The sequence below is a fragment of the Lampetra fluviatilis genome, chromosome 29 (assembly GCF_964198595.1).
Source record: "Lampetra fluviatilis chromosome 29, kcLamFluv1.1, whole genome shotgun sequence".
Classification (NCBI taxonomy): domain Eukaryota; kingdom Metazoa; phylum Chordata; class Hyperoartia; order Petromyzontiformes; family Petromyzontidae; genus Lampetra; species Lampetra fluviatilis.
Genome location: NC_136303.1, coordinates 2,050,449 through 2,070,552, shown reverse-complemented (window position 1 = coordinate 2,070,552; position 20,104 = coordinate 2,050,449). Strand labels below are relative to the sequence as shown.

The window sequence follows — 20,104 nt, the reverse complement described above, 5'->3', positions numbered from 1 at the left end:
GAGGCAGCTGCCAGCAAGGCGGTGGTCGGGGGTGGGGTGGGAGCGCGGCTAAAGGCGTGAATGAATGAGGGAGAGAAAGAAAACAAATCCGTGCGTCTCTTTGCGAGTTTTTGCGAACGGATTCGCACTCGCGGTCGAAGGCGCGCGCGCGATTGGTTGACCCGCGCGGCGAGCCATCCAATCGGCGGCGAGCACCGCTGTTCCACGTGACGGGGTCACAACGTGGAGGCCACGTGGCGCGTCGCGAAACCTCATTGGGCCCCATGCTCTTAGGTTTTTTCGGTAAAGTCACGTCGGTAAAAAATGTAATTAAAAATTACTAAAAGTAATAATTAAAATAAAATAATAAATCACGACGTTTCGGAGGCAACACAAGTCTCCGTCATCAGGTGGGACCGTCAGCTAGATTTGCTGTATCAAGTGAGGCAAAGATTCCAAGATACAAGTTATTATTTGGTTCTTTCGGTTAAGTCACGTCTAAAGATAAAATAATAAATTAAATTAAATAATAGAATACGACGTTTCGATTGCAACACAAGCAATCATCATCAGGTATAATGAAATAGCGACATAATATCTAACCAGAAAACTATAGACAGACATATTAGCAGACAGATATCACAAGATACATACATAGTGATATCTGTGATATCTGTCTGCTAATATGTCTGTCTATAGTTTTCTGGTTAGATATTATGTCGCTATTTCATTATACCTGATGATGATTGCTTGTGTTGCAATCGAAACGTCGTATTCTATTATTTAATTTAATTTATTATTTTATCTTTAGACGTGACTTAACCGAAAGAACCAAATAATAATTCCTGCAGTCACGAAAGTTCTAAAATTAAGAAAGATACAAGTTCTTAAATACAAGTTAAGGGGGTAGGAGGGAGGGGCTTATCTGAATGTGGTAGCCAATGAATGGAACGTATTTGGAGGGGGCGGGGCTAAAAGAGTGAATGTGGAACTGTTGGTGCACCAGTTGGTGCACATGCTAGAAGAGAACGAAAATGCCCATGTTTTTACCCAGTGTTGGTTGACAATCAAATACAAAAAGGAGAGTACTGTTAAACGCTGGGGATGTTAACACTCTGTAAAGTAAAATAGTGTCTGTCAAATAAGATGGTCCAAAGATGTGTAAAGTCACGTAGAAGGGAAGTAATAAAATAATAAAAATAAAACATAATAAAATAATTCTCACGACGTTTCGGCCACGACACTGTCTCCCCAACAGACCTGGTCTTCACCTGAGGACGGCTGCTTGCGTTGTGGCCGAAACGTCGTGAGAATTATTATATGTTTTATTTGTATTATTTTATTACTTCCCTTCTACGTGACTTTACCGAAAGAACCAAGAAGATGAATCCCTGCAGTCACGAAAGCTTTAAATCGAAATCAAAGATGTGTAGTTAAATCTTTTTTGCATGGTTAATAATTGGGCCCATTGGCCCCACCACGTGCAGCCCTCAACGTGCTAACGATGCCCGTCGTTCGTTCATTAATTGTGTCCCGTTGGCCGCTTGTTGCAAGGGGTTGCGGTTCGATTTTCTCGCCGGCAGCCTCCGGTTAATACTGGCGGCGGGTGTAATAGCCATGGAGAGCGCGCCGATTGCCTTCACAGCCGTAGACGTTGTATTGTGGTTGTTGTTGGTTGTTTGACTTGCATCCCACTGAGATTTTTGCACACAGCGTTGATGTACGGTGATTTTTTTCTGCAATATTTTGCTGTCTTTTCTTGAATTTTATGTTTGCACTTAGTCACATATTCACTTTAAGATGTTGTTTGTTCATGTTTTTGTGTGTTGCGGTTGCACCCGATTCAAGAGCCGAATGGCTCACAGGGCTATACCTAATAAATGAACTTGAACTTGACGTTATTTAACAAAAAAAGGGAGCACGCCAAGTGGACAATGTTGGCAAGTTTGATCAACTAGCTCCTGCGGAGGACTTCTCAACGTTTCGCCCCCACTGATATCTTCTTCCTCCTCCCACAATGTGTGCAGATACTACTACTGACTTGTATGCAGGGTGTGTAGGTATATATGTCTACAAAAAATTTGGCTGGGGGGGAGTGAAATGAACATTGGGAGGGGTCGACAATTTTGGGAACCTCTTACGTCAACTTTGTATCCCCACATCAAGGGGGGGTTCACTTTCTATAACTTTGTGATTCAGGGCTTCTGAAAGGCTGTTATCCTTTAGTTGAAGGGCAAACGGAACGCCAGGCTTTTATAATAGACGAGTTTATTTGCCCATCCAAGGACGGGTGTATATTGCAATAAATCTGAAATATTCAATAAAACATTGTTCAGCTCATGATTATTAATGAGGGGGGGAGGGGTTGCCCCATGTGGAGTGACGTCACCCCATCATGGTTATTGTGAAGGGGTGCGGCATGTGGAGTGACGTCACCCGCTCATAATTAATAATGATGGGCGGGGTGCGGTATAGTCCGCGATCTTACGTTCGTGTAAATTTCCACGCGATCATGAATATTAATGAGGGGGCGGGCCTCTTTTGCAGTGACGTCACGCACGGATGTAGCACTGCTACGAAGAAAAACATTTTACCGTCACTTTCTGTCAAGAAACGTAATTTGAAGCGACTTTGCGTAATAAATTACTTAATTCAGCTCGACCTTTCTCTGCGTTAGTGTAAAAATCCACCGACTCATGAATATTAATGAGGGGGGGGGTGGGCCTCATGTGAAGTGACGTCACGTGGGGGGGGTGGGCCTCGTGGAGTGACGTCACGCGCGGGACGGACAGACATTTTTGGGTGATTATAGGAGGTAAATTTCGATTTAAAGCTTTCGTGACTGCAGGGATTCATCTTCTTAGTTCTTTCGGTAAAGTCACGTAGAAGGGAAGTAATAAAATAATAAAAATAAAGCATAATAAAATAATTCTCACGACGTTTCGGCCACAACACAAGCAGCCGACCTCAGGTGAAGACCAGGTCTGTCGAGGCGACAGCGTCTAAAGGAGGTAACTTTACCAGGTAAGGCTCAATGAGCTGCGTTACTCTTTTTCAAAAGCGACCTGGCCACAAATATCCCAACGAAGTGGCTTATCGCGTGGTCATTTATAGCAGTCAAATGCTCTACTCTAAACGCGTGATGTTGATTCAAAATGAGGAGGGAAAACCCCCGCGGAGACAAATCCACGAGTAGAACACACAAACTCCAAATATACAGCAGCAGCAGCAGGCGTCAGTGTGGGGATGGAACCCACGACCTCCTGCACACCAGGCGACGTAGTTGACGTCTCGCCACCCACACTGCACAGCGCGGGACACCTTTATTCATTTATTTTCAGCAGTTTACAATTCACGATTATAAATAAATTAGTGACACGCACCCGCGATAATGCGAGGGACAAAGGGGCCATACATAAATGACGTCACGCACCTAGGGAGGGGGGGTCAGACATTTGTGACGTGTGACAAGGGGGGGGGTGTTTGAGAAATGTGACGTCACATCAAAATGCGCAACTTTAAATAAATATAGGCAACACGTTCTACTTAAATATGTTTTTAATAAATGTTTCCTCCTACAACATCAGAGTGCAGCGCCACATTAAATACGCAATACAATGACAATAGTTTAAAGCGATTTGAAGCATGTATTTTTTGGGGGGGGCAGAGCTTTGTGACGTCATATTTGAGGGGAGGTCTGACTTTTTGTGACGCCGTGTGACGACGGGGTGGGGGGGGTCAAAAATCGCGTGATGTAATTTATGGACGGCCCCAAAGCGAACCACCACCTCCCCCCAAATATCGGAAGTCAAAACTCCGCCGATGCGTAGCGTAGCCCCAGCTCGCCCCGAGCGAGATGCGTGCTGAGCGCGCAAGACTCGGGCGGTCGGCGAACGGCGCGGGTTGCCCGGTCGAATTCACGGCCAGTGCCGGAATCTCCTAGTAGCAAAAGTAGCTCCATATGTAGTAGTAGCTACTACACGTGTAGCAGCTACACCACGTGTAGTAGCTGCTACACGTGTTGTAGTAGCTACGGGCCCCGCACTTTCAAGGGCCCCGCGCGAAATGCTTTCAAGCTTCGATTTAAAGCTTTCGTGACTGCAGGGATTCATCTTCTTGGTTCTTTCGGTAAAGTCACGTAGAATGGAAATAATAAAATCACGTAGAAGGGAAAAAAAGTCACGTAGTAGGGGAAAAAAACATAATAAAAATAAATAAATATTGCTTTATTTTTTTTATTTTTGTATTTCCCTTCCACGTGACTTTACCGAAATAACCAAGAAGATGAATCTAAATTTCGATTTAAAGCTTTCGTGACTGCAGGGATTCATCTTCTTGGTTCTTTCGGTAAAGTCTACGTGACTACCGAAAGAACCAAGAAGATGAATCTATACCAGCTGCAGGGTTTCCATTAACAAACAGCAACACACACACACATCAGAGAATCAGAATGTCTCGACTCCTGTGTTTTTTTCTGCAGTGGAGGGGAATTGCTGACAAAGATATCACACAGTCCATGTGCGAGAGCGTTATAAGCGGTTGATTGATGGTAGTCTTAATGGATGGCAGTGAGAGGAACATTTCAGCGATTAATAATTAACCAGCAGCTGCTTTCCACAATTTCCACTTACAAGACAATTAGTTTTGTGTATAGAATGTCAGCATGATACAAATGATGCATCATCGTGGGCGGCATGCATAACTTTCATCGGCTCGTTCTTGTGCACAAATACGTTTGCAATATGCTGTGCCAACCCTGCACATGATATCAATAAGGGACAGCTCCACCGCTGAATGAAGATCTCTCATGCCACGTCCAGTCACGTGGCTGGTGTGACTGCTGGTCTGTGCCGGTCGATGACGGGGGCGTGGACCCAGGACCGGTTCAGATATTGCTCGCCACTGATGTTTCGCGTGGCAGGGAATTGAACTGGAATCATTGCGTTCATTGGCACGCTGTGCCACATTTCGCGCCTATGCCTGGCGGAAATTGTTCAGAAACGACTCCTGGCTCACAAACACACCACAATTTTAATGGCGTAAAATTACTCTATTTTTTTGTTCTCAAATAAAACATCGCAATGTACATCGTGTGTCAGTATGGTTACACATTTGAATTTGTTGCGTTTCGCTGTTTCAGTTCCAGATCTCCGTTAAAAAAAACCCCACTTCATCACGTCTCAATCGACTCATTTCTGAATATGAAGTTTAAATGTCCAGTTGTCTCTTTTTTTCAATGAAACTTTCTGCCAGACCAGTTTTAACAACTGTTTCACACCATTAACGGCTGTGGTTATCCTGGGGTCCATGCTGCTAGAGCCAGGTTATCCGATTATTTAAGTAATCTATGGCTATAGCGATTATCACTTTGATTACTCGACTAAAATGATGAATATTAAGCTGTTGTTGGGAAAAAAAATTAACCCGTAAAAACAAAGTTTTTCACTATAAATCCTTTATATGCGTGGAATATGTTTTATTTTATTATTCATTTCTGTTTTTCTTGAGTAAGAGTTTCATTTTTATCACATTGGTATTTTAAATTAAATATGAAAAAAAAATTCCTAAAAAGTGGAACATTTTTGACATTTTTTTTCACGAAAATAAATTGTCACGCACAACGAGTCTGTGTGCAAAATGTCAGCTCGATTGGATCACGGGAAGTGGGTTAAAAAACGACCGAAAGATTTGCATGGTCGTAAGCGCGCAAGCAAGGCAAGGGAACTTAATATAAAGGATTTAAAAAAGTCTCGCCTCTGTTCTCCCTTGTGCCACTGGACGGGAGGTGACAGACAGGGCTAGTTGAAATAAATGGGATCATCAGCTGTGCCACGCTGGGTTTCCTGTCTTCAAGGGGCAGGATGTCAGTGTGGCTGCCATTTTAAAATGGGTCCAAGTAATCGACTGAAAAACAGTAGCCGATGACAATGTTCATCGCTTAATCGATGAAAGCAATCATCCCAGCGTTACATATTGCCACCTGCTGGAGGAGCAGCTCTCGTCGCCTACATCTGGATGGATAGCAACTTATAGGTCAAGATAAGTAGCTAGAAAATGTTTTAGGTTGATGTGGGGTGGATTGCTTCATTTCCTCCGTAGAATGTTGATCACTACTGTGTGGTCGATGGTCTGATGTTTCTGCAATCGGACACGTTTTTAATTTCCCACGTGATAGGGCTGTAGGCGGATCTGCTGACATTGCTGATTTGCAATATGGGCCATTGCCTGGAGGCATTGTAAAGGCCGGACAGCCGCTCCTCAGGCTCAGTAAATTGCACACGCTTCATTGCACCTGCGTAAATATTTAATGAGCACGTGTGCGTGGCCATTTCGCCAGGAAACAATTGCTTCTGTGCACTTTGCGTCTAATAACTAGTTTTCGTGGGAGTGCCAATTCCAGTCAGCGGGAGTTATCCCGTAATCCGAGTTCAAGGACCACTATCATTGGTAAACATGTGATATCGACATTAATTGGTAGAGTTACTTGGCAGGTCTTTCCCAAAAAAAAATTCCAAGAAAGACTTTCCCAGAAATACTTGAGAGTAAAATACCAAACCTGTGTTGCAGAGAAAGTAAAATATTACTTATAATATTGTTACCTACAACATTTTCGATAACCAATTTGGTGATGTATTTCCCCCTCGGCTAGAATTATGATGGAGGAAAATCAAGCAAACCCGTGAAGAAAAGTTGGCTGCAACCCAAATTCAGAGACCAACTCGAGTTTGCAAAAATGCCAGAACCCACCGTCGGGGTGACATCTAGAGTTCTCATCATCAACTCTGTAAATGGCGCTAAATATCCATCCATCGTAGGCTGGAAGATATTGTAAAAATCAACACAGGCTTTGTGCATATGCAAAAAAACATCAGCATTTCCTGAACAAATGCATTATTGTCCCCTTGTCTTTGACCACCATTGCTCAAACAATTATTGTGATGGTGGCCTAAGACAAAAGGAACACAGTGCACTTCAAGCAATGCTGATAGTTTTGCAAAAGCACAAAGGCTGTGATCTCTAGTTCCGTCGCACAGAGTTTGAGAGCACTTTTAGCCGGTGTTGTACGATGCTTAAAGCGCACACAAGCACACACATTTGCGACTTGATGTGTTTCAACAGCATCTTTAATAGATATGTGTAAAACGTTGACAGTGGAAACGGTAAAACGGTTACAAATTCTAATTTGGCCAAGCAAACGTGGTCCCTTTAAAATGACGTGGACGTTTGAAGGCTTGTTGGCAGAAATGTAATAAATCAAACGAGCAAATGAAAAGTACCGATGCAACACGCATGCAGGCCAGCCACTTTCCCACAAGGACTCGAGTCAGGGCGAAGTCACCCCGCACGAAACGTCGAAGAGTGTCCGTTAGCGCCAGGGCTTCATTTCAGCCGGGAGAATATTTCCACGCCCGGCGCACCACATCCAGTATCCCTCTCGCTATGGGATGTATCTGCTAGGCACGTGCCACGTACTCCAAACTACCGGCGACCTGGAAAATACTTCAGAAATGTAAGCGCTGGTTAGCACTGCACTCACTTCTTACTCAGATCGATACTCATATTTAAGCTCTCCCTGCATGCGGTCAGAAAACGTCGCAGCCGTTTTTCTTTGGAAACGTATTTCGTGCGAATACTACTCTACATGACACTACATCAAAAAACAAACGTCATGCTCAGTACAACATATGTACTGCTGCTGCATGCATTAAACATGACTTAAAAAACTAACTCCGTCATTCCGTGGGATTAAGTACAACTTGAGCTTCGGAAGGATTATACAATATTAGCCTCTGATCCCATCTACTCACACTCAGTGCGCTTAGCTCTCCGATGTGTTTTCGATTTATATTCTGTGTCGATCGGCAGGATGTCTGATATTTCACTTCACGTGCTGTAAGCAACAGCAGCAGCAACAGCAACAACAAGGCGGAACAACCTGAAAAGCCATCGGAGAGCCATGCAGCACAACGCGGGAGAACCAAAGTAGTAGTATAATGTGCCCTTAAACACCAACAAGATATGTATATAATATGCAAAGCATTAACACGATAACACTTGGTGTTTTTAAACAGCCCTGTCGGTGTCTCTGCTTTGCGATTGGTGCGTTGTCAATGGACTGTGTGCAGGAGCAGCACAGACATTATTCGCTCCGAGATTAGCTACAAATATTAAAACGCTTTATTAAAGAACAAGAATCAGAGCTTAATTTCAACTGGAGCTGTCTGGGCCCGAGCTCTGTAAAATGTCCCTGCCTCCCCTTGTCCGCTGTCAGGGATGGGAGGTGGGGTGGAGGGGGGGTCACAAGAATTGGGTGTTGCGGGGGGCCTCAGGAAATATCCCATGAGAAATTAAACCCTGATAATCATTTAATCACTGTGTTTTATGCATGAGCGTTCAGCACATTACAACAAATGCATATCTTTATCCAATTCTGCATATAAAAGCAACAGAATACGCAAAATTATTTCATAAAAAAAAATTGTCGCATGGCGTAGAACACAACACCAAACTTAATAGTGTCAGCGATTGTTGTACGAGTTAAGGCCATCTACCCCCAGTGAATGTGAACCATCCAATCCACTCCTGTACTCACAAATGGTATAATGCCAGTTATAAATCAAGCATTGTCGAGTCTCAAGACTTTGTAACGAAGATCCTGCAGCATTGGGACGTTTGGCTGCAATCTGTTTTGCACATCGGAAGAATCTTGAGTACGAACATTCAAAGGCCTACATGGATGGGGTTACAAACCCATTTGCCGTACTGTCATTTCGTGGCCACTGCGTCGTAGGCCCAGCGAGTTTCACACATCTCTGCATGATCAACCAGCCCCTGATGTGTATACGTTACAGATAACCACAAGTTTGGAGAGGCAAAGCAATTCCACCCCTTTTATGAAATCAATACAAGATCAAATTATGTGAGGATACAAAATAGAAATAAAAATTACTAAAAACGATCACATTCACCGAGTTTCTGATAAGCAGGAGAAATCAACGTTTGATTAAAATCTAAATCACCTTTGTTTTTATATCTTTGAGTTGAGTAAGTTTCTTCCTTTCCACTATAGAATTGACTTATGAAGGGTTTACTAGTGTTGGTGTACTTTGAATCGTTAGTTTTTTCCCCACAGGTGCTTTCTGATTAGAGATGTCTGTTACTGGATCGAATCTGTGACATGTTCTGCAATTTACGCACCGTTTTCACAGCAACCTGATATGCGCTGCCTGTGATTGGATGGAATTCGTCACATTGAGATTATTTATACTTCCTATTCACCATGCCCTAAATGCGTTCATATTTAACAGAAATACCTTTATATCCAGGTCACTAGGATACATTTCTTGGAAGGGCATCTGAATACGCATTCTAACTATTTCCAAGTAACATTTTTGTATAGAATATATAGTGCTTCATTATCATCAACCATTTTTAATCCACTGCTGGATTAAGGCCGGGTCGTCGTCATCTCTCACGATCATGCGATACAGTAAATCACCCAGCGCCTGCACACGACGTGATCTCATCGCTCCATCTACCTCGGTGGACATCCTTTCTGATGCGTTCCATCTCATACGTGGGGGGGGGAGGGGGTGTGAGTGTGGGGAGGGGGTGTGAGTGTGGGGAGGGGGAGGGGGTGTGAGTGGGGGGAGGGAAGAAGGAAAAAAATGAAAAATAAAAACATTGGAAAGCCGAAGAATGGCGATGCCGGCGGCGCCCACCCCGCTGGGCCGTGCCGTGAGAGAGCGGCGCTCACGGCGTCCCAGCTCCTGGCGGCTGCACGAGCGGCTCAGGAGCTGCCCTTGAGCTCTTCCTCCGCCTGCTCCGCAGCGCAGTTCTCCTTGTTCACCGGGGCGAAGACCAACAGGTCCGTGCTGCGGCGCGGCGGGAGAGGGGAAAAGGAGGAGCGAATGCTCACGCGTGCGCGTACAACATCGACAGGCCCCGTCTCCAACGCCTCGCCGGGGGGAGCGGGTATTTGACCGTACTCCAGTGCACGCTGGTCAGAGCGGATTGGCGAGGGTGGGGAGCGCAGGCGGGAGAGTGAGAGGGATCGTACTACGATGGGGTTTGCGACACTGCCCTCGTTGTTGTGGCGTGTCATAACGGACATGCTCCCAGTTTTATTCCAGCACGTGAACTCAAGCCGTGCAGGTAAAACGTTCACCAACCTTCATCAATAGCACGAACGAGCCTGTCTGTGTGGACCTCATCATTATCAATCTAAAACTAAACTAAAACAACTTTCTATTTTTTATCAGGTAAGGCCCACTGAGCTATATAGCTCTTTTCAGAAGCGACCTGGCCACAAATGATAGCTCAACAAAGTGGCTTAACACGTGGAAATTTCTAGCAAACAAAAACTCTAAACGCATATTTCTGAATGTGGAGGGAAAAACAGGTGGACCCGGACAAAAATCAACACAACCGTGGGGAGAGAGACACGCAAACTACCAAATAAACAGGCGTCGGTTTCGGGATCGAACCCACGACCTCCTGCATACAAGGCGAGAGAGTTAACACCTCGCCACATTTTCTGAATGCATAACGTGCACAGTGTGCAGCTTGTCGCTAAAACTGGGTGTGACACTCACACTTTGTTGTGCTTGTCTTTGTCAGCCTGCTTCACTTTCATGTAGCACGTGATGAGCGTGAAGATGAGCAGCACGGTGCTAGCGACGATCATGAAGTACATCATCACCTCCGACACCTTTGCCGTTATGTTCGTGAAGGCTGCGCAACAGCGAACAGGGAATAAAAAACACGGTCTCTCTCTCTCTTGTTGCTGTTGTTTTCATTTCCCCCCCCCCCCCCCGGTGTTATGCCAATTGCATATTGAATTCTTAGAGCTGGCATTTAGCAAAATTAAGTGTGGAACCAAATTTAATGTGATGGGGGATTTCTGGTGCAGATAACGCTCGTAAAGGAGATCCAAAATGAAGGAAATTTTACAATAAAGTTGAGTTTAAACGGGCCAAAGTGATCAAAGCGTTGGCCAACACTTAGAGATGAAAACAAGTGTAACAAGTAAACCCGTAAAAACAAAGTTTTTCACTATAAATCCTTTATATGCGTGGCGGCTAGTGTCTTCTCGTCCTCTGGCTTGAGATGGCTGCCACCTATGAGTCAGATGATTGTCTGCCAGTATTAAACAATTGATAATTAAATATTTAATTTGTTTTCCCTAAACAGTGTAAAATTTTGGAAACATTTTTTCACGAAAACTAATTGTGACACACAACGAGTCTGTGTGGAAAATGTCAGCTCAATTGGATCACGGGAAGTGGGTTAAAAAACGAGCGAAAGATTTGCACGGTCCTAAGCAAGCAAGCGAACTTAATATAAAGGATTTAAAAATATATTCGCCTGTGGAGGACGCGGGGATCGATCCCACGACCTTTGGCATGGGAAGCGAGGGCGCTACCAACTGCGCTACTCCGCCACGGCCTGTGGAGGGGTTATGCTTTGGGCTCTTATACTGTGAATGAGTTCTATTTGAATATATGTAAAATCATTTTTTTTTGCCTAAAAAGTGTAACATTTTGGGAATTTTTTTTCACGAACATTAATTGTCTCGCACAACGAGTCTGTGTGGAAAATGTCAGCTCGATTGGATCACGGTAAGTGGGTTAAAAAACGACCGAAAGATTTGCACGGTCGTAAGCAAGCACGCAAGCAAGCACGCAAGCAAGCGAACTTAATATAAAGGATTTAAAAAGGGCTGCGTTTATAAATATGCACATCTTGCCCTGACAGCTACCCCATCGCCTTCCGTAGTTCTCAGTCAAAACTTCTCAGAACAAACCCACGTTAGAAAGCGTAGCACGTGTGCGAATGTTTTCCCCTCTATTGTTTGAGTTTGTCAGCAGTATCGGAGTGATTATTTTGGGAGCCCCGCTTGGCCTAAAAACAAAAAAAATCCTCGGCTGCTTACCCACCACCCATGCATGAAGCCCAATACTCAGAAGTTGCTCGCCTTGATTATTTCAGTTCTGGTTTTTAAATGTGACATACGAATTGTAAAGGGACACCAAAGTCAAAAATGAACTAAACTATTTAAATTTTCAGCACGTAACTGGCAGTAATATGCATAACGATGCTATGACTTGAATAACCAATGTATCTGTAGGATATTATCTCTGAAGCATTGCATTGCAGCCAATATAAAAAAAAACTATGTATTTTACTTAGGATAAATCATTAAAACATGTACAGGTTCTAAACTGCACCACGTTCGCACCGCTGCTCAACTGATTAAACCATCACGTGCCTGCATCGCAGACCACACGACATGGCAAGATGGTTCGCTCTTTCTTCACCACGGCTTGGTAATCCAACACGTTGTTCCTATCCACACGGTTGCAAAGATTCTAATTCATTAAGTGTCTTCAAAATTGCTTCTATTTTTTGTGGAGACCATCAAAGTCCCATGCCTTGCGCTGCAGCCCCGCTAAAGCCCGAGGCCTTAATCCGGCCGCTATGTGCAAAGACGGAGTGGTGAGTGGTGTGGCAGCTTCTCACGTTCGGGGACCACCTCGAGATGGATGGTCTTCGTCACAAAGAACTCAGGGGGGTTGCGGACGGAGGGAATTACGGGGACGCGGCGGATATGGCAACGGTAGGTCCCCTTGTCCGCTAATTTGGTGTCGTTGATCTCGAGGGACACCTCCTGTTAGTGGGGAGCATCATCGTTACCATCGTCGTGACTTAGTATGTACGCCTGCCACGCAGGCCAACTCGGGGCGCCCTGCTGTAGGGCACCCCCTTTGGCAGCTGTCACTATGCAGCACTGGGTGGTGAACGCAGCCCGGGCCAGCGAGTGGGCATTAGTTGGGCAAGACGAAGCCATAATTCTGCGTGGCTTCCCAATTAAAAATCAATTTGTGAAAAAATGTTATCAAAAATGGAACACTTGGACTGTGACGCCAGCACAGATGGGCGACTGTCTTTTGAATAACATGACAGGATCTTTAAAGAAAATTGTGTATCTTGATGGTTAATATCCCTGCAAGATTAACCGTGGGTTTCGCCGGGCTTACACCGCCAGCCTCTGAAATAATCACCAAACTCGCCGAGATATTATTATTATTCATGAGCCAGCCATAATTTTTATTTTTTAGCAATAATAATTTCTACTTTGTAACCCGCCGCACAGTTTCCGCTCGCTCTCGAAGAGAGACAACGACTCGGAGGTGCGAGGAGGAACCAGAGACGAGCGGGAAGGGTGGCCAGGTGGCACGCCAGCGCCAATCTTTCACCCCAAGCTCTGTCGTCCTCTATATACAGTATTAAAGTGTTATCGGCCTTCAGTTTGTACATCACAGCACATTTTACCAACTACAACGCTTACAACGCACATGCTCTCAGTTATACGTTAAATCGTGAAATAAACCATGAAAATAATGACATCGTACAAAACCCATGTGGACAATTACACCGAGAATTATTAAAAGTACTAATTTATTTTCAGCATTTATCTAGAACTTTAATCAGTGTTTATTATTTTGTAGATAGAAAATATTCTTTAACACTGTTTTGTGTTGTATTATAGAACCTTCATTCGAGCAAATTCAATTTCATAATCGCTCAGTCACCACAACAGCTGGAAGGCAAGCCACCAGATGGTGAGCCGGGGCCGACAATTACCCGAGCTCTGCAATCCTCTACATCTTAAGATGTTTTCAGCCAATACGGGGGGACAACCCTCTATCCCATACAGAAGAGAAAGATGGAAATTAGTCCGCACTTTGCTGGACCTCCTTCTCCTGGTGAGCCAACGTATGGTCCCTCCTCAACGCCTACAGAAAAGGAGTTTCGCAACATTTGTGCGATCCAACAACCCTTACCTCCACAGTACTGGATTACAGGCATGCACTAACAACACCCGACATGATATGATATTGTTTACCTTACGGAGGTTATGATTATCACGGAACTTGTATCATACCTACCTGGTAGTCCTCGCTGTAGACGAACTGCATACGACTGCTGCCAAACTGCAGGTTCGTGAATTCAACGTCGTCGCCATTTCGTTTCATCACCAGGATCTGCACTCAGGTGGTGAGATGTTTTTTCGCTTTGCTTTGTGTTTTTTGATGGTTATGAAAAAAAGTGCTTTTTTGCAAAACAAAATGAAAAACGGTGCAGTGGTGAAGAAAAACACATGGTGGACATCGACAAAAGAAAATGTGACGTTGAAAAGTGTGAAAAGAGGCGTAGAGTGGCGTGTGTTTGGGATTACAATGACAGACAAACATTGAAGGGGGTACCCAATGATGATATCAGGTAAGGCTGCCAATTTCACAGTTTCTCACATATTTAACAATGATTTTCTTAATCTGCTTGGCAAAACAATCTTACATGAGCTGCTATATTTTAACTCCGAACAATGACTAATAACAACTAAATGGCAGCCCATCCTACAGACGAGGTTATCTTCCACATCGGCTCACTCCCCTTCTCCCAACTATTCTCTCCTCACCGGTTTCTCCACCACTGGCCCCACCACTTCCCTGTTCGCCATTCTCAACACTCACTGGGACACCCGACACGACTCGCCACCTCGCACCGTCGCCAGATACTCACCAGACACCTCGGCCACTCCCACGTCACCACTCACCAGTCATCCACACGACCCTCGCCAAACACGCCCGACACCTACCCACCCGGTAGACACTCGCCAGACACGACCGCCGACGAACCCCGGACACACGACTCTCCTGCAACACGGCAGACTTCGCCCACCACTGACAGTCTCCACAGCCACCGGCCTCGTCATTGGCGCACGCTCACGAGGTCAACTGGTGAAAGACTCACCACATCCGCACGCACCTAGGACAGGTCAAGGTTTTGTACGACCACACTACACCCTTACGCCACACCACTACATGCAAACACTGCACCGCTACACCACTTCTGTACACGACTACACCATTCCAGTGCGCCACTCAACACCATGCCACACTTCTGCACGTGAAAAAACTACTGCTTCTACTCGTAGTGTATGGAAGATGTTTGTATTTATCATCGTCATAATCATCACTACATGACTGTCACAAACCTGTCAACCCCTAATCAGTGCCCTACCTTATTAGACCAATTCAGGCCTTATTGGTCACCCCCGTGCCCCTTATTAATCTCAACGTTCATCCTACAACGTCCCATCACAAGGGAGAAACACAAACAAATAGACAACAACAAAAACACGTTTGTCTGCCCGTGTTTAAACGGCTGTACGCCGTATGGACCTGAACACTCAATTTCCCTGTACAACAATACGGGTGAAACGTATGGGTTGACAGGTGTGCTGTTAACTAGAACGCATTCTATCCACTGCTAGATGACGACCTCCCCAAGCAATCGCCATCACAAATGGGTCACATGCACAGCTAAATTAAAATATTTTATTCCCAAAATAGAGCCCACTGAGCTCTAAGCTTTTTTTACAGAAGTGACCTGGCTACAAATGATTGCTCACCTAAGTGGCTTATCACGTGGACAATTATAGCAGCCAAATAATCCGAACGTATGTTGATTCTAAAGGTGGACAGAAAAATTGGATGACCCTTTAGGGAGAGACACACTCAAACTCCACACAGACAACAGGCATCATCAGGGGTCGTAATAGAACCCACGACATCCTGCAATACCTGGCGCGGTAGCTAACAGCTCCTAGCCACCGTGGCGCAGCGTCGCCCGCGATGCCCGACGGCGATACGAGGAGCAAGGAGAGCGACGCGGGAAAGGAGAGACAGGAGAGTAAGGAGAGAGAGGGGAATGAGGAGGCGTGACTCACGTTGACGGACGTCGTGTTCTCCCCGTCGGGCTGGAACGTCCACGTGACGTCCACAAAGGCGTCCTGCTCCTGCCGCTTGCGACACGAGATGCACGTCAGCTTGATCGTGTCGTTCTCCATCACCTTGTCGACGGAGTCCACCTCCACGCACACGGCCTCCGCTGGGCTTGCTGCGTCAAGCAGAGACAAGAAAGAGCCCCCCCCCCCCAATCCTCTTGTAGCTTACGCAGAATGCCGAGGGCGCGAGGGCTGTCAGCGAGCACCGACAAACACCGACACGGCACGCGAGGGGAGTAGGTGGCCAACACCACGCCCGGCCGCTCTCGTCGTCCCAGTGCCGATGTTTACGCACTGCGGCAGGTACTCGTTTAAGGCTGAGTCGACCTAGGGGAGGCCCAGTACCGGTTAAAATATTCACAGCTGCTGTTGATTGTGAGCGATCATCGAACTCGGGTCGATTCTGATTGCTAATTTTCACGGATGCGGATAATCCCAGCAGCAGCTTTATCGTATCACTAGCTTTTCCTATGGCCAATTTGGCAAATTCTCTGGCGATTATAGAGTCAATTCCTCATCCTGATCCTCCCACCGCCCACGTTATCCCGCCCGTCCTGACACCGCTGTTGGATTTGTTAACGAAATGACCGACGGAAACAGTCAAAAATGTGCATTTATAGTTAACGATGACTATGAGTGGACGAACATCATCAAGCGCGAAGGTGGCGGCGATGAATGCCCGCCAGAGACCAAAGCGCGACTAAGACGAGATGGATTTGACGAGGATGCATGAAGACGCAGTTTTTCTAACTTAGTAACGCTAATAGAGACTGCAGTGCACTGAGGAAGACCGTACGTGGTAACTGGCTATACTAAACATTTATATCAATGGGTTCACCGAGTTACCATAGTCCGCTCATAATCATCCCCCCCAGGGTGGATAAAATGAGTAACCCAGGTGTCATTACTCCTCCATCAAGGCCTCACTGAGTCTCAATACTCTTTTTCAGGAGGTCCCTGATACACTGGGATGTTTGGTTAATTCCTTTTGAGATAAACAATGAGCACTTTGCTCCATGTGTACGGGAGGGAACCTACGTATCCGGAGAAGACCCACCGCACATCTAGGCTCATGATCCCACTTGCTGTACTGTCATCTGGTGGACACCTCTCACCCCAGCATCCATCACATGTCATGGCGAGTATCCGTTCGCCTTCAGAAAATGCGTGACCGTCGTTCCCACCATCTCTCACATCGCATCTCAACGGCAGCGGTGGCATCAACTGCCCCGGGCACATAATCATCAGCAGTACAGTAGTTGGCTGCGGCATCAGAAAGGGCATCAAAAACATCATTATCAACAGCAGCGCCAGATACAGCATTTGTAACTTGAGCAGAATTAGTGGAAACATATCCATCAACACCAGCAGTAGCATAATCAAAAGCATTATCAGTAGAAACAGCAACAACAGCAGCAGTAGCATCAGAAACATCAGCAACAGAAGCCACCTCAAAATCAACAGCAGCAACAGCAGCAAATGAAACAGCAGAAACAGATACTGCAGGGGGAACAGCGTGGTGGGAAACAGCAGCAGAAGCAATATCAGAAAGGGCAGCAGCAGTAGCAGAAGCAGCGTCAGAATCAATGCGGTACAGTATCAGTATCAACAAAATCAATAACAACAACAACGCCAGCAGTGGACAGCAGCAGAAACATCACAAACATAACCACAAGCGAGCAGCATCGGGGAAGCGCATCAGAGACATCATCAGTGGCAGCTGCGCCCGTCTCGAATCTTCCACTGCAGAGACGCCCCGGCTCATCCCAGATCTCACACGACTTCTCTCTCTCTCTCTGTGTGATCACACGGCTCAGTATCTTGGAATAAGCATTCATCATCAACGACCTCGAACAACAACTGCAACCGCATCGTCAACAACAACAACACACACATCTACAACGCACACACGCACAAAAGCCCCTGGCTGGCATGAAGGCAGCAGGCAGGCAAGGCGTGACCCTCCTTCTGCCCCACGGCAGAATGCAGCCCGACCCCTTCCTGCGCAAATGTCCCCGTGGCCTCCAACAATCTCCCTGCATCCCGAGCTGCCGCGATAGCGAAGTCGGTGGTGCGAGTGTGACACATTGACACGTGATGGTGGTGATTGGCCTCGTGTGTGTAACATGGTGGCTGTGATGAGGTGGTGGTGGTGGTGATGGGGGATGTGCATTCGTGTTGTTAAATTGGGGAGCGGTAGTGGAGTGGTGAGCGCAATGCGCTTCTAACTCGACGACCCCAGTTCGATTCCCACTCGACGACCCCAGTTCGATTCCCGCTCACGACCGATATATGGACCGGTCCTAAGCCTCCCCTAGGTAGACTCAGCCTTACAGCGAGTACTCGGTGTGGTTGTGTAAACATCAGCACTGGGGAGACAAAGGCGGCCGCGAGTGCGGATGACCACCTCGTGTGCCTTGGCGGCCTTCATAGAAGCTCGCTAACAGCACTTGTCCCGACTTTCTGTTACAGGAATGGTCGTGTTTAGGAAAACAGATAGACGATGATGATGGGAAATGTTATGATGATGATGAGAATGTTGATGGGAACTATGATAATGTCCTGTGGCGATCGTGATATTTAAACGAAACGGGCTCATGATAACCACGACATCACTGCCTTAATAAAGAGTCATTCATGATTATGGTTTGTAAACTTGCATGATAATGATGCGGGCAACAACGTTGGTAATAATTATATTACGTGGAAAAGGGTGACGTCACCGAGGGTTTGACAATGACGATCATAACATTAATGATTAATTTGGTGATGATAATATCATGAAAATGAATATCATTGGTTTAGTCGCGATGATAATGTTAACCATGACGTGATGTAGGATGGTTCTCATTGGTTTGTTCATGATGAGGATAATGATGATGACAACGATGTGAAATTGGATGATGATGATATCAAAGAGAGTTCAATGCAGATCATGAAAAATAATCAGTGGTCTCAATGGTTTGGTCGTGATGATCGTGACGTGATATGGGATGATGATGATCATTGGTTTTGCCCATGATGAAGATGCTAATGACGACGATGTGACATGGGATGATGTCAAAGAGGGTGCAATGATGCTGATGATGTAGAACCCACACGTACCGGCTACAAGGCACAAGGCGAGAGCAACAATCAGTCCTCCTCCTCCGCTGCAGCAAGCAGCCATGGCGCTGGCGAGAATGAGCAGCAGCAGCAGGATGAGGAATCCCGCACGAGCCCAGCAGCTCTGTTCAAGCGCCTCGGTTCTAACACCTGCGATAGGTGTGTGTGTGTACGTGTGTGTGTGTACGTGTGTGTGTGTGTACGTGTGTGTGTGTGTTCAAGCCGAGCAGCACTTTGCCCCAATATCCTGTGTCATGTGTCTGTATTGGTGTCCTTCTGCCTTCTCCTTTTCACAGCCACGCGTATTCGTGAGTGTCTGGTTGGGTCCTGATATTAAATCACGCGGGGGGCATTAAAAATAGACGCGCGTCTGCGTGTAGCGTGTGTCAGATGTGTGTGTGCTTGTCTGTGCTGTGTGCTGTGGGATTGTGTGTGCTGTGGGTGCCGGGTACTGTATCCCCTTTAAAGGTGGCGTGCTGCGAGAGAGAGCGAGATGATGATGATGGGTGTAGAAGGTGGGGTGGCAGCTGCAGCTGATGCTGCTGGATATGATAATGAGCTCGATGGGGGGTGTGGCTCCACCTGCGGTTTCTGCTGCCCAACGCACCCGCAATAAAATATTCCGACGCAACGAATATTCGATGAATATCGATTCTTTTTCTTATTCCCAAAATACCGTAAATATTATTCCTATTCCCAACACAAGCAATCATCATCAGGTCGAAACGTCGTGAGAATTTTTATTGTTTTATTTTTATATTATTTTATTATCTCCCTTCTACGTGACTTTACCGAAAGAACCAAGAATATAATCTGTGTTTTTCACAGTGCTGTAGTAGTTGGTGGTCGTGGTGATGTTGCTGCTTGGACAGCGGTTACACAGAGCACAATTCACTACCTTGAAGGAAAAATATAAAATGTTCGACGTTTCGAGCAATGGCTTGTTTCACGAATGCTGCTGGATTGCCAGATATTATTGGCGATTGGAATCAACAAATAATGTAGTTGACACTTTCTTGAATTGAACAAGGTTATAAAGCACTTGGGTTAAAGAGACGACGATAGAAAGCAATTCCACAGTGGAACAGTGCAAGGGAAGATGCAGACAGAGAAGTGTTCTTGTCGAACACCGTGTGGCTGAGACTTAACAATTGTTTTTATTGTCTT

The 20,104-nt window shown here is 45.8% G+C and overlaps 1 protein-coding gene across 1 annotated transcript; it reads right to left on the bottom strand.

Moving 5' to 3' along the window:
- Positions 1 to 7,094: 7,094 nt before the first annotated feature.
- LOC144942943 (sodium channel regulatory subunit beta-3-like) lies at positions 7,095 to 19,682 on the bottom strand. Its single transcript, XM_078869990.1, has 6 exons — positions 18,938 to 19,682; positions 15,776 to 15,945; positions 13,932 to 14,027; positions 12,502 to 12,649; positions 10,575 to 10,713; positions 7,095 to 9,854 (listed from the first exon to the last, which is right to left on the bottom strand). The coding sequence occupies exons 1-6, from the start codon at positions 18,999 to 19,001 to the stop codon at positions 9,770 to 9,772; spliced, it is 702 nt and encodes a 233-aa protein (XP_078726116.1). The 5' UTR covers positions 19,002 to 19,682; the 3' UTR covers positions 7,095 to 9,769.
- Between the last annotated feature and the right edge of the window lie 422 nt (positions 19,683 to 20,104).

Bases quoted from the DNA above. Each gene is read 5' to 3' on its own strand.
- LOC144942943 (XM_078869990.1), bottom strand. From the start codon at position 19,001: ATGGCTGCTTGCTGCAGCGGAGGAGGAGGACTGATTGTTGCTCTCGCC. The intron at 14,028-15,775 runs GTGAGTCACGCC...ACCTGAGTGCAG, and splicing joins AGAACACGACGTCCGTCAAC to ATCCTGGTGATGAAACGAAA. The intron at 12,650-13,931 runs GTAGGTATGATA...CCCCACTAACAG, and splicing joins TCTACAGCGAGGACTACCAG to GAGGTGTCCCTCGAGATCAA.